At 52.3% G+C, this 13485-nt stretch overlaps 1 protein-coding gene across 3 annotated transcripts in view; it reads left to right on the top strand.

The window, feature by feature from the left end:
- ANKRD27 (ankyrin repeat domain 27 (VPS9 domain)) overlaps positions 1-13485 on the top strand; it is a 35874-nt gene that overhangs the window by 6808 nt on the left and 15581 nt on the right. For 2 of the 3 annotated variants that reach the window (XM_012647033.1, XM_012647034.1), the window contains exons 2-16: positions 322-453; positions 2254-2364; positions 4359-4515; positions 5299-5453; positions 5977-6036; positions 6122-6175; positions 6254-6319; positions 6407-6483; positions 7185-7306; positions 8302-8380; positions 8918-9050; positions 9524-9616; positions 11349-11476; positions 12016-12098; positions 12972-13087. In XM_012647033.1, coding sequence (XP_012502487.1) covers positions 352-453; positions 2254-2364; positions 4359-4515; positions 5299-5453; positions 5977-6036; positions 6122-6175; positions 6254-6319; positions 6407-6483; positions 7185-7306; positions 8302-8380; positions 8918-9050; positions 9524-9616; positions 11349-11476; positions 12016-12098; positions 12972-13087 — 1536 coding nt within the window. In that variant the 5' untranslated portion in view covers positions 322-351. Of the gene's footprint in view, positions 1-321; positions 454-2253; positions 2365-4358; positions 4516-5298; positions 5454-5976; positions 6037-6121; positions 6176-6253; positions 6320-6406; positions 6484-7184; positions 7307-8301; positions 8381-8917; positions 9051-9523; positions 9617-11348; positions 11477-12015; positions 12099-12971; positions 13088-13485 lie in introns of those variants that run through there. The other variant, XM_012647036.1, reaches the window with a different exon arrangement.

A 13485-nucleotide genomic window follows, 5' to 3' on the forward strand; every position in this document is an offset into this window, starting at 1 on the left:
TTAAAATATTGCATTAAAAATACATGAGTATCTTTAGAATGTAGAATGTCATAATTTTGGTCATGTAGGCTGTTCTAAGAATAGCCATTTATGCTTTTGCCATGAGTTGGAGTTTAACAAGGTTTTCTGAGCTTGATTTACTCATGTAACCGATACACAGGTCATCTTGGAATTGTGGATTATATTTGATATTTCCTGATGGAGTCTGTGGAGGAGAATAATACGCGTCGAAGATGCTTTTTGGAAATTGCCAGATGAAGACTTTGTGTGTTATATAAACCTGAAAATGGCCGTTCATGGTTTTTTCCTCTCTTGTCCCAGGAAACTCACTTGGACCCATCTGAAGTCCATATGGCTCTATATGACGAAGATCTCCTGAAAAATCCCTTCTATCTGGCTCTCCAGAAGTGGCGTCCCGACTTGTGCAGCAAGGTGGCCCAAGTCCACGGCATTGTAAGTGCATTGAGCCTGAGGGTGTCCTTAGCTGTGGATGATGCCAGAAACATGGCAGACTGAGGTTACGTTGAGAGGAAGTCCGATACAAACCTGCTCAGTTCAGCAAGCCCCCAGAAGCATGCTTGCTGTGCAAATGAGCAACAAGGGGTCAGCATGAATTGCTTCCTCCAGGAAGCCTCCTGGAACTGCAGCCCAGGGTGTGATCCTTTCTCTGAACTCTCAGCCCCTGTCTGTGACTAATCATGCCCTTTCGTGGAGTACCCCCATGACACTGGCATCTCACACGGTGGTGTTCACCTTTGTCTCTTGCTTCTCCGTCGACTGAGGGGGCTTCTCCAGGGCAGAAATCAGTTCTTCCCCTGAGCCTCAGGAGCCCTCACCTGCGTCTGGGGGGGCGGTGCTCACTCCCGTAGAGTAAGGGAGCACGGGAACACATTCACACTCAGCTTCGAAAGGCACTTCCCAAAGGGCGAGAGCCGTAACGAAAGAACTTCCGTAGCAGAGGCCACAACCTCAGAAGGCTACAGGGGCAGCCGGGTGACAGGAACAAGAGAAGCAGGTAGGAGAATCCGTAGCCTGTCTTGATGCGGGCACCTGCCTGGAGGGAGGGCAGGCCCCGCCTTTCGGATCCTCCCAGGTCTCAAGTCAGTGAACTTCGCGGGCGTCTTACTCAGAGAGCACTTCGGGACGACCTGCGGCCTCCGCTCAGTCTTCTGTCTTCTTTCTGTGTGCCGTTCCCTTCTTCTCATACTGGCACGTCCGCTTCTCTTACCCTGTGTGCGGCCGTATTCCACATTCAGTGCAAATTATTGCGACCTTCAGCTCTCTCGTGAGGCAGGTACCTTGTTTCCACGCTCCAATTCTTTCCCCTCGGCCTGTGTCACGAGGTCTGTGATGTTTCTCTGCAGACCATCCGGGCGATGCCCACATCACCAATTCTTCCAATTGTCTGGTCGGACGTGGTGTGAATTTATCTCACATCTGTCGCAGGAGCCTCAGCACCACCAAGGTCAGATCCGGCGTGGTCTCAGGGTCACACTTGGTTCCCCGCGCCCAGCTTGGCGGTGATGTCTCGAACCATCCTGCACGTTTTAGGTTGAACCTGCTCCAAAGCGGGCGCCTGGCACCCTGAGACATCTCTGGTGGAGGCTGCAGCCTGCGACAGGAAGCCGTGTTTCTTTGGCCTTCTTTGCATCCTTGCAATCTACGATCACAGCTAGGCTTTAGTGAAAAAAAAACCATGGGGTGAGGGGCGCAGTGTCATGCATCCGTAGTCCCAGCTACTTGGGAGACTGAGCTGGGAGGATCAGTTGAGCCCAGGCGTTCAAGACCAGCCTGGGCAACAGAACAAGACCCTGTCTCTATTCAAAAAAAAAAAAAAAAATAGGAAAAAGATGAGAAGAAAGCCATCTTCAGTGTGACATGTTTCTCTTTTGGGTGGTGGGAGCATGTGTGATTTTTTAGTATCCCTTTTCTGTACTTGCCGAATGCTCCTGTCTTCGCCTAGACTTGCTCCTGAGCCCGTTGACTTGTGAGTGGGCAGTGGAGACAGAGGGGGTGCCCGGGCTTCGCTGTGGGGGACCCAGCAAGTGTGGGCCTGTCAGTCTTCATGTCCGAAGACGGAAAAGGACTTGTGCTGTCCCCGTCCTCCCTCTGCCTGTGGTGGGGAGCGTCTGCTTCCAGTTCTCCTGCCAGCAGGTCCCCGCCAGCCCAGCTGGAGCGTCTCTGGACACATCCTGTTCTGCTGACGTTGTCAACGACGCGTCTCCCTAATGTTCACCCGCTGGTGTTTTTCAGGTCTTAGTCCCCTGCAGAGGAAGCCTGTCGAGCAGCGTTCAGTCCACTTGTCAGTTTGAGTCCTACATTTTGATACCAGTGGAAGAGCATTTTCAGACCTTAAGTGGAAAGGTACTCATTTCTTGGTGGGTCACCCAGGGTTGCTCACTCAGCGCTTGGGGGCAGGGGGAGGAAGGGGATCCTGTTTCTCAGCCTCTCACATCTGCGGGAGACGGTGGCACGTGACCCACGCACAGCAGCCCTTCGTGGGGGAGGAAAGAGGAGGTGGGAACCGGCAGCTGTCTGGGAGGCGGGGCGGGGCGGGGCCGGGCATCTCTCCCTCCGCCCACAGCGGGGTCGGGGTCTCCGCCAGGAGTGGGTGAGTCGCCGGCACGCCCCCTCCTCCGCGTCGGGGGAGCATTTTATCCCAGTGCCCTTGAAAGCACGTAGGTTCTTGGCCACAGATTGGACTTCAGGGATGAGTATTTTATTTTTTTGAAAATTTTTTTTTTTAAATAGTTTCAAACCTACGGAGAGTTGCAGTAAAGTACAAAGAACTCTCCTACAGCGTTGCCCCAAGGCTGGTTAACTGTTAACGTCTTTGCCACATTTGTTTAATCACTTACCCTCTCCACACACATTATTAGTACTTTTCTAAACTGTTCGAGAGTGAGGCGCAGACTCTGTGCCCTTTACCCCAAGACGGGTCAGCTTGTGTTTCCTAAAAACAGGTGTTCTCTTACGTAACTATGATGCAATGATCACATTCCGTGAATTCAGCACCGATAGAATGTTCTCCAACATACTGTCCTTATGCAAGTTGTGCTAGTTACACTAATAGTATCTTTTTATAACAAAAAATACTCTTTTTTCTTTTTAGATCTAGGGTCACACAATGCATTCGGTCATTAATCTTTTTTAGTTTCCTTAATTTGGAACAGATCCTCACTATTTCTTTGTCTTTCATGACATTCACATTTTTGTTTTCTCGTGCAAACTGTTCTGGGTGTGGGTTTGTCTGACGCGTCCCCAGGGTTAGATCACAGTCACGCGTTTTCGGAGGGGATGCCGCAAAAGGGCGTTTTATCTCTCTCGGCGTTTCCTGTCAGGAGGCGCGTGATGTCAGTTAGGCTCACTGTGGATGTTAACTTTGGGCTGTGCGGGTTTTGTTTGGCTTTTTCTTAAGTGGAAGCAGGTAGGTTCTGAGAGGGGGAAGTTTTAATCCCAGCCAGGACTGGCTGTGTTTCCCAGCCCTGCCACGGTCAGGGCAGCCGAGGCTCGAGGGCACTGTGACGGTGACAGGAGGGACAGGGTTGCAGCAGGTCTGCTCCGGGCCAGCAGCCTGGTGCTCACGAGACACACTGCTGTTTTCCTGCCAAGGTTCTCCTCGCTGTAGCTGTCAGTCCCTTGTTAATTTATTTGTTCTCTTTGGTACCCAAGTCTACAAAGAGGACAGAGGAGCCGGGCTTATCTTGGCGGGTCTTCCCCGTGCACCTGGCCACGGCAGAGTGGGCCGTGGAGGGACAGTACCGTGCGTTCTTCAGCCCGTGCCCGTTGCGGTGCCGGATCGCTGTGGTCTCTTAGGCAGGAGAGCCCTTTTACTTCTGCTTTTCTCAGAGGATACAGGATTTCTTCTCCTCAAGAAGTAGCTTAATACTTTTTGTATTGCAACTTTTACTTTATTTTTTTTAGAGACAGGGTCTCACTGTGCTGTTGCACCATTTAAAAAGGATCTGGGCACTTTGTAGCCACAGCTACTGAAGTGAGCCAAGAGGAAAGAAAAAATTTTAGTATCAAATAGAACAAAACGGTTGGGCATGGTGCACCTGTAGTCCCAGCTACTCAGGAAGCTGGGACAGGGGGCTTGGGAGTTTGGGGCTGTGGTGAGCTATGATCGTGCCTGTGAATAGCCATTGCACTCCAGCCTGGGCAACATAGTGAGACCCCCATCTCTAAAAATATGCATATTTTTTAAAAAGACCAAAGCAAGAGTGTTTATGTCCCAGCAAACCCAAATTGGGGTGAAGGTAGGCAGGGTCTGGTTAAGTGCCATATTGGGGGGTCCGCTGAGAGCGGGACAGTGGTTGCCACCGGCCGCTGGTGCAGTGATGGCTTTCTTGTTCCAGGATGTCTTTATTCAAGGAAACAGGATTAAATTAGGAGCTGGTTTTGCCTGTCTTCTCTCAGTGCCCATTTTGTTTGAAGAAACTTTCTACAATGAAAAAGAAGAAAGTTTCAGCATCCTGTGTATAGCCCATCCTTTGGAAAAGAGAGAGAGTTCAGGTATTCTGGGAAAAAAACCCTTTTCTCCTGATTTGGAGAAATATGTTTGTTGAACTTCTTCCTGACACAGCTGTGTAAAGGTTAAATATCCCAGAAAATATTCAAGAGCCCACTAGAAACCAGCATAACTGTTTGCAGTAATTCTCCCTAGAATTTAATCGGTCATCTCGAGCTCAGGAGATGTGGATTGGCGCGGCCGTGTATGGTTGCACAGGTTGGATACTGCACAATTCCAGGAGGCACCATTCACGCAGACCTCAGTGTACTGTGGTACGCCTGTGATGCAAATGTCCCCACCCGCACCCCCCAAGTTGTGCAAAGCAGTAGTCCTGGCTTTGTCTCTGGGTCTCAGCTTTAGGGTTTGCTCTTACAGCATTATTACCCAGCCAGCCCGGCCATCGTGCCTCTTCGAGATCTCGTTATTTGTAATGAATAATAATTCTTCATTTGCCCCAGGAGATTGAGATAACAATGTGCCAAAGGCACTCTGAGGCTCCCGTCAGGAATGGGCCGAGTCTCACTGTCCTGCCCGCAGCCCCGGCGAGTCTGGGTCTGGCCCCAGGAAGAGGCTGTGAGAGGAGCAGGCTTTTGAACCCCAGGCTGTTCTGGAGCTGGGTGGTTCTTCTGCAATATTTTGAAACAAGGACATTCCCCCTGCACGTCCGTCCCCGTGCCCTGGAAGTCGGGGCCCTGGGCCCGTCGGAGTAGGGAAGAGGATGTGGAACTTCTCCCCTCGGGAAACAGCCGAGGCTTCAGCCAGCCTGACCCCTGTCTCTTTTCCAGAAGAGCCTTCGGCACCCTCAGATCCCTTTTCCCTGAAAACCATCGAGGATGTGAGGGAATTTCTGGGGAGACACTCCGAGAGATTCGACAGGAGCATTGCCTCTTTCCACCGAACGTTCCGAGAATGCGAAAGGAAGAGCCTCCGCCAGCACATAGTCAGTAGCCATTGGTGTCCTGCCCGGCGTGCCCCGTCTCAGCCCACCCAGGGCACCGGGTCCCTCTGTCGACCCTGGAACTTTGGCCGCTGCTGCAAGATCTGTGTAGTTGTTTCTAACTATGAAAGTAGTATAGCCGGTGCGGTGGCGCACACCTGTAGTCCCAGCTACGTGGGAGGCTGAGGTGGGAGGATCCATTGAGCCCAGGAGTTCGAGGCCAGCCTGGGAATATGGCAAGACACTTGTCTCTCTTAAAAAAAAAAAAAAGCATAATATAAGCTACTGTAGAGAACTTGGCAATCATGATAAAGTATAAAAACGGGTATTGTTATCATCTATGTTAACCCCAAAGGGAAGTTTTTCCTACTTTTAACGCATATACACCTAAAAAAAAGTTGGAAAAGTCCATCCTCTAATTGCTTTGGTAAAGCTTGCGTTAGCTCGTGAAGCTCTGGGCTGCCCCCGCGTTCAGGGTCGTGTGTCGCAGCCTCCGGCGGTGAGAGCCCCACGTCTGTCTCTGCAGGACTCGGTGAACGCGCTCTACACCAAATGCCTCCAGCAGCTTCTGCGGGACTCGCACCTGGTAAGCAGCAGGACTTCCGAGAGGGAGGATTGCAGCTTGCCACGTGCAGATCCAAGCTCTTTAACTGTCCTCCTCCGTCCTCCAGAAAATTCTCGCCAAGCAGGAGGCCCAGATGAGCCTGATGAAGCAGGCAGTGGAGGTTAGGGCGGGGCAGTGGCTGGGGGGCTCTCCCTGTCGCCCGGCGCACACCCTGAACTGGGGTCCGTTGATTTCGCAGATGTACGTCCACCACGAAGTTTACGACCTGATCTTTAAATACGTGGGGACCGTGGAGGCCAGTGAGGTAGGTTCTCCGCCCTCGTCACCCAGCATGGAAGCCCTGTTTCGTGCTTTTTAAGAAATTCGAAGCTTCGTTAACGTCTGTTGTTAGGATGCTGCCTTTAACAAAATCACAAGAAGCCTTCAGGATCTTCAGCAGAAGGATATCGGTGTGAAACCCGAGTTCAGGTAAGGGTTTGTGCCGCGTCCTCGGCGGCCGGGGTGCTGCTTTCTCCCTGAAGCGGGGCCTCTCGGCGGTAGAGGGGCACACTGATTTGGCGGGTTGAGGAGCAGTGAAGTTACTTGCGACCTAACAGGGCTGAAGTTGGCAGGTGACTGTTCAGTAACCCCCTTCACGCTCACCCCCGGCCCCCGCCCTCACCTACGCACTAGCGTGCGGGCCGGACAGGAGCTACCAGGGACGGGGTTCTGTGCACCTGGCTCCAGGTGGGCACACGACTTGCCCAGGTGTGTTCTGCGTGCTGCGTGCCCCTCCTCCCCTGCCCACCTGAGGGAACCCGGCCGTAGAGGCACTCCCTTTTGAGTTAATTTAAGTTTCATCGGGGTACAAAAATGTCTAAAGTGTTTGTGTTTAAACTCCCCCTACCTTTGGGCTATTTCCTTCTGGGGCTAAGAGTTTTTATCTTTTCCCCAAATTTCTGCTGTAGCTCTCTCTTTTTTTTTCCCGGTGAGCTCCCCAGCTCTCTGTCACCTGACAGCCTCAGTGGCATTTAAAGCCATTGTGTTTTGCCACCAACTTGAGTCAGATTACTTCTCACTATCTTTTTTTCCCCATCACTTATGTTTGCTGGGAGACATGCACAACCTGAGCCATATTACTGGATCAAGGAAGAAGGGCTGAGGTTGTCGCTTGCCAAATTACTTCACAGCTTCAACATACCTCGTGCGAAGAGAGAGCTGGCGCGGCTGAACAAATGCACCTCCCCGCAGCAGAAACTGGTCTGCTTGCGAAAGGTGGTGCAGCTCATCACGCAGTCTCCTAGCCAGAGAGGTTCGTGCTTGAGGAGGGGCCTGGCGAGGGGTCGGCGCACCCATCCAGACAAGAAGGTCTGCTAAGAGGTGGCGCTGCGCCACGGGGTCACACGGATGGGGCTGACGCTCAGCGGCGTGAGCGTCTCGGAGTCTGTTCTGAGGGTGGGTGCTTCGTGTGGAGAGTAGGTTAGACACAGGGCGAGAAAACAGGGATGGAGAAGCAGTGTCCTCAGCAGTGAGCTGAGCCGGCGATGGTCGCGTGGGGGTTCAGCAGTTTGTTAGAGTGTTCTCCCTGACTTTATATATGTTTGAACATCTACGGTATGGAAAGTAAAAGCAAGCTAAGAAGAAACGAATAAGGAGGAGGAGGGAGATCTTTGCGCAGACAGGGGCTGCTCTTCAGAGCGTGCTGCGTGGAACGGCAGAGCGTACGCGGTGCGCTTGCAACAGCAGCGAAGGAAGGGCGGGACGGCCGCGCGTCCCTGCGTGTGGCGGTGCCTTCGTAGACCGTCTCTGGGGGGTGCGCAGGCAGCAGCAACAGTGTCCTGGGTGGCAGCAGGCACGGGAGGGACAGTCGCGGTTTGCTCTTCCATACTGTGAATTTTTAAATGTGGATGGATGACTTAAAATTTCAAAATGAAAAAAATAAAGCGAAGCTACACGTGGGCGTTAGACTCCACGCGTGTAAAATGGGAATCACCTCGGGAGGAGAACGAGGCTGTGGGGACGGCCCCGGGCACGTCCTCAGTGTCCGCCGCCACTGCTGCCGGGCTCTTCAGCCGTCCAGGAGGGCGTCAGCGTGTGGTCTGCTTGCAGTTACCGCCTTTCGTGCGTGTTCTGAAAACGAGGGGTGTTCTTTCCCCCCCCAACTCTGCCATCTGTTGAGGCCACTGCAGAGGAGATTGTGCGGTTACGTTTCTCCCTGACGCGGAATCTCACTGGGGTGCGTTTCGCGGTTGGAGGGCGGTGGGGAGCTGATGCACGCGTCTGTCCGTTTGTATTTCCCACTTGCAGTCAACTTGGAGACCATGTGTGCTGACGACCTGCTATCAGTCCTGTTGTATCTGCTTGTGAAAACGGAGATCCCCAACTGGTAACAGTTTTTGTTACGATACTGTGGAAAATGGCAGCGCGGCACTGCGCTGGTTTCTGTGTAACTCTGGGAAACGGCGCCTTTCTTCGCTCACCTCCTGTGAGCCAGGTGCCGGGCTCCGCTCCCTTCCTCCTGCAGGGGGTGGCTGTCCTTCCACTTACAGTTGAGGAAACTGAGGCCCAGAGAGCTTGTGTTTCTTGTTCTGGAACACGTGGCTAGTCAGTGGCTGGGCAGGAAGCCGATTCTGGTTCTTTCTGGCCCCAGAGCTCGTCTTCTTGCTGCTAGAACCCACAGCTCACTTGATGATAATCAGCTTTCCAAACACTACCCTATTTCAGGGAAGTAACAAGTAGCTTTACTTGTTTTTCTAATGGCACACACTCTACAGAGAGATCAAGGGGACAGTGGCTGTAGCTTCCTGCACTGTCCCACTTGACTTTAGCTATTTGATGAGTCACCCAAGCCAATAGCATTGTTTTTGCAGAGGTGTTAATGGGGCATAAAAATGCTAAAACTTTTTTTTTTTCCTTTTGTTAGGATGGCAAATTTGAGTTATATCAAAAACTTCAGATTTAGCAGCTCGGCGAAAGATGAGCTGGGATACTGCCTGACCTCAGTCGAAGCTGCGATTGAATACATTCGGCAAGGAAGCCTCTCCGTCAAACCACCTGTAAGGTCTCGCTCCTGCCCTCGCCTTTCTTTGCGGGCACCACGGTACCCTTGATAGGGTTCTGGGGTTGGCGTGTAGGGAGGGGGATTCTTAAGTCATCTCCCAAGAACGGGGTCTCAGCTGTTTGAGGACTGTGAGTCTTGGAACCACTCAGACAGAGCACTAAGCCCCAGTCGGTGGTGACAGTTGACGGGCTATCATTGGGACTCACGGTGTTCATATCGTGCTTCATTAATCCCTGTCATCTTCAAAGGCGTGTGGGTGCAAAAGGAAGACAGAAATGGTGCATTTGGATTTCTTGACCTTCACAGGCAAGAAATGAGATTATTAACGTGTAATTTTAGGACTCAGTGGCTTCGTCATTGTTCCCTTGGTTGGTTGAGCTCTGGCCAGGGGAGGCGATTACATTGTGAGAATCTTGCACCAGCATCTCGTGATGTGTGATAAAACAGGTGGTTTGGTTTTTCCTGCAGGAGTCTGAGGGCTTCGGTGACAGACTGTTTCTTAAGCAGAGAATGAGCTTACTGTCTCAGATGACTTCCACTCCCATCGACTGCCTGTTTAAGGTAAGACTCCGGGATGTCTTCATGGAGAGAGATGTGTGAGGAATGCTTTGTCTCTTTGTCTCTGGGCATCAGGGTCGTCTGCATAAATACTGAAGCTCATTTTGTGCTCAGTCAGAGGGGTGGTAGACATGCCCAGGTTTGAAATTTGGAATCAGCTCATCTCCCTTTCTCCCCCGACGTGTGCTGCGCTGGGTGGCACACGGCAGGCGCTGGGCCTCGGAACCCTCCACCTAGGCTGTCCTCCTTTCTCAGTTTAGCAGAATATACAGGTTCCTCAAGGCTGGGTCAGTGGCACCTCCACTGGTAGCCCCGATAGAGTCGATGCCTCTCTGGGCTCCAGGAGCCCCTGTTGCGTTTGTGAGCGTGTGCGCCGGGCTGGGCGTGCAGCGCCTGGCTGTGTGGTGTGATCACCTGGCACGTGGGGCAGCTCCCCGCCCAGATACTGACCGACCGCTGGGAGGCTGGTGGGGCCCCCGCTAGGCAGCCCGTGAGCGCGGCCTCCTGGGGGAGCCTGCTGGTGCCTCTAGGCTACCTGGAACCAGGGGGGTTCTATGGCAGGAGCACATCCAGGAATCTTGGGGGTGAGCCCTGTGGGTTTGTGCACTGATAGGGTCTCTTGCTAATCCCAGCCATTCTCCTCTCCCCAAGAGGAAGCCCTGTTATGGTAGAATCAAGAAGGGGAGGGCTGAGGCTTTTTCCAGTGAGGTGTCAAAATCCACACGGAGTTCAGAGAGGAGTTGCTCCTCCCCGCATTCCTCTTGCTTTGGGGATGTTGTCATGTTGCTGTTCTTGTTTTTGTTTTTGTTTTTGTTTTTTTTTGAGAAATGCTTTTATTAAGCAACGTTTTTATAGACTGGTGAATTACGAAACGTCCCACTGCGTACATACCACGCTTTTTAAAAATTGAGGTTCTTCGTGTGCATTTTCCACTTTCGTTAATCTCCTTTTTTATCTTATGTACTTTTTTCCTTAGATTTGCCCAGTCAGTAACTTCTTGTTTTAAATATTTCATAAAAAGTGCTTGGTAGTATTCATATGAAAATGATGGTTGTTTTCATAATTATGTTCTTCTTTTGTAGGATCCAAATCTGGGGTTGAAATGAATTTTCTGGGGAACTTTTCTGTGGTTTCTGACCACTTTCTGGTTGTGTCTATAATTAGTGGGGTCACCAGGGATCCTCAATTTGGCCATCTGAATTCCAGAATCACCAGCAGTAGAAAAAAAAATAGAAAAAAAAAAATGAATTTCAGAATCGCCCAGTTCAACACGGCAGATTTTCACATAACCCAACCTGATCGGCCCTCGATACACAAAGCATTCGCACCATCTGTGGCGATCTGTGCTGTCAAGACTGTTTACGGCTTATTACAAAGGACATTGCAAAGGATACAGAGGGAAGAGCTACAGAGCTTCCATGTCTCTAGGGTGCACCACCCACCAGGAACCTCCACAGACCTCCCCGTGTTCAGCTGTCTAGAAGCTCCTGTTTTTTTTAATTATGGGAAATTTTTAACATTTATATAAATAGGATAGCCATTATGCAGTCTAGTTTCATCTGTGCCCCCAGCCACTTTACCTACTGCCAGATTACTTTGAAGGAAATCGCAGAGAGCAAAGTATTTCATCCCTAAACACATAGAGATGTGTTTCTGCAAGCACTCTCAAAACTTTCACACCTTCAAAAACGAATCTTTCCTTAATATTGATAGTATCTGGGATGCCACTTTTTAGCACATCGCGTCAGGTGACCAGAAAGAAGTGGAGAGACTTCTGAGCCAAGACGACCGTGACAAAGATGCCGTCCAGAAGATGTGTCACCCGCTGTGCTTCTGCGATGACTGCGAGAAACTCGTCTCTGGGTAAGAGGGTGTCGTGGGGGCCGCGTGTACCAGGAAGCGGGAGCGCGAGGTCTGGTGGAACTTTCCAGCACTTGCTGTGTGGCTGTGAATAAGGACACACCTCACCACGCCTCAGTCGCCTCTGCTGTCAAGTGGAGACGACAGCATCTTGCTCTTTAGAGACTCGGGCGGAACGGAGGCTGTAAAACACTTCGCACGCTGGTGGGCTGCACGCCAGGCCTGCCCCAGCCTCAGAAAGTGGGTTTAGGACAGAGGAGCGTCAGTTTCTCCCAGGAACATTTCTGGTTTCCCGTTACCCTCGTCGGGCTGTTTGGCTGGGTATTGAGGGCTAAAGGGGTGGCGGGCGAGATGCCTCAGCCCTCACGGTGCAGGACGCTGAGCAGGGGCTGGGATTCCTGGGACAGGGCAGAAGAGACACGTGTGGGATCACAGCCTGTGACCTGTCTCCTAGCCTCAGGGTGCCTGCTTGTCCAGCCTGGTCAGGGAGAGGCCGTGCCGTGCCGTCCTCACAGTGTATCCTCCTGTCTCTTCCACTTTAGGAGGTTGAATGATCCCTCAGTTGTCACTCCGTTCTCCAGAGATGACAGAGGTCATACACCTCTCCACGTGGCTGCTCTCTGTGGTAGGTGGTCTCGGGCTGGCCTCTGCGGTCATCAGGGCAAAGGGATGGCCCAGGGCGGCCAGCAGAGGCCTGGCTGCTAGAGCAAGGGCGGTTGGGGTGGTGGAAGGGCCTACGTCATGGGCTCCCCGCCCAAGGGCTGGAAAGGGAAGAGAAGCAAATGTCCCACAGGCCTTGACGGCCAACGTGCTGTCCCTGGGCTGGCCGAGCACACAGAGGTGGTTCTCACCGTGTGGAGACACCGCGTGACTCCGCAGCAAGGGAGGCCTGGGTCCCGGTGGCAAGAATAGTCTCCGAATCATCAGCTTGGGGTTCTTGGTGCTCTGCCCCTGAAAGATAATTTTATTGTCTTGAAAAATGAACATTGAAGGTAGGAAACGCAAACTCCTCCAGAGTCACTGGCCATCCTCCCGTCTCCCAGCGATGACTTTGATTTATGAGTGTCTGGAGTGTCTGCACGCTTGTGTGTACGTGTGTGTGTATAAATATGTAATATTGAAGGGCTCGCGCTGTTCGTGCTGGGCTGTTTTTCTCTCGGCGATATGTGAGAACATCTCTCCTTGTCACTGTTTTTTAAACGGCTGCATAATCCATCCTGTGAATCGACAAACCACGCGCTCTTCTGTGGATGTCTAAGGCTCTTTCCCGTTACCTTTTATTGCTGAGAGGGGACTTCACCCGGGTCCCCTCCAAGGCCCCCCCCAGTGTGCTCTGAGTCTGCAGAGCCTGACTTGATGGTAGCCCTGGTTCCTCTCGAGGAGAAAAAAACACCTCCTGGCGTGTTTCATGCCAGCGACCGAGAGGGCGAAATGGCTGTTTCGCAGCTGGGGATGGAGAGCCCCCTCCTTCCCCGTCGTGAAGTTGTCTGTTCTGCAGGGCAGGCATCCCTCATCGACCTCCTGGTGTCCAAGGGTGCTGTGGTGAACGCCATGGACTATCACGGGTCCACTCCGCTTCACCTGGCGTGTCAGAAGGGCTATCAGAGCGTGACGGTGAGTGGCGGTGCTGTCCGGTGCTCGGACGAGCCGGGCTCTGTGTGTCCACTGTATGGTGGTGGTTGTGTCCCTGGCTCCCTGTGTTGTACCCACTCTGTCCTGCACCGGCTCTGCGGCAGCAGCAGTGAGGATGGGGAATCCGAGGCACCTTCCCGGGTCCACTGGACAAAATCGTTAGGCTTAGATTTGAAACTTCTCGATCTTCTGAGAGAAGAAGGGGTGGGGTTGTAGACTTGTTTCTTCAACCGCTAAACTCCGTCAGGAAGGATGAGCGCAATGGTATGATTTTAACAGTGGTGTACGGAAATGAGATTTAAGACGGGAACAGGTGACCTCCCCCTTCCAAGACTGCAGGCCGAGCTTCCCGAGGCCGCTGCGCCGGTGGGGCCAGAGGG

The sequence above is a fragment of the Propithecus coquereli genome, unplaced genomic scaffold (assembly GCF_000956105.1).
Source record: "Propithecus coquereli isolate 6110/MARCELLA unplaced genomic scaffold, Pcoq_1.0 Scaffold254, whole genome shotgun sequence".
Lineage (NCBI taxonomy): Eukaryota > Metazoa > Chordata > Mammalia > Primates > Indriidae > Propithecus > Propithecus coquereli.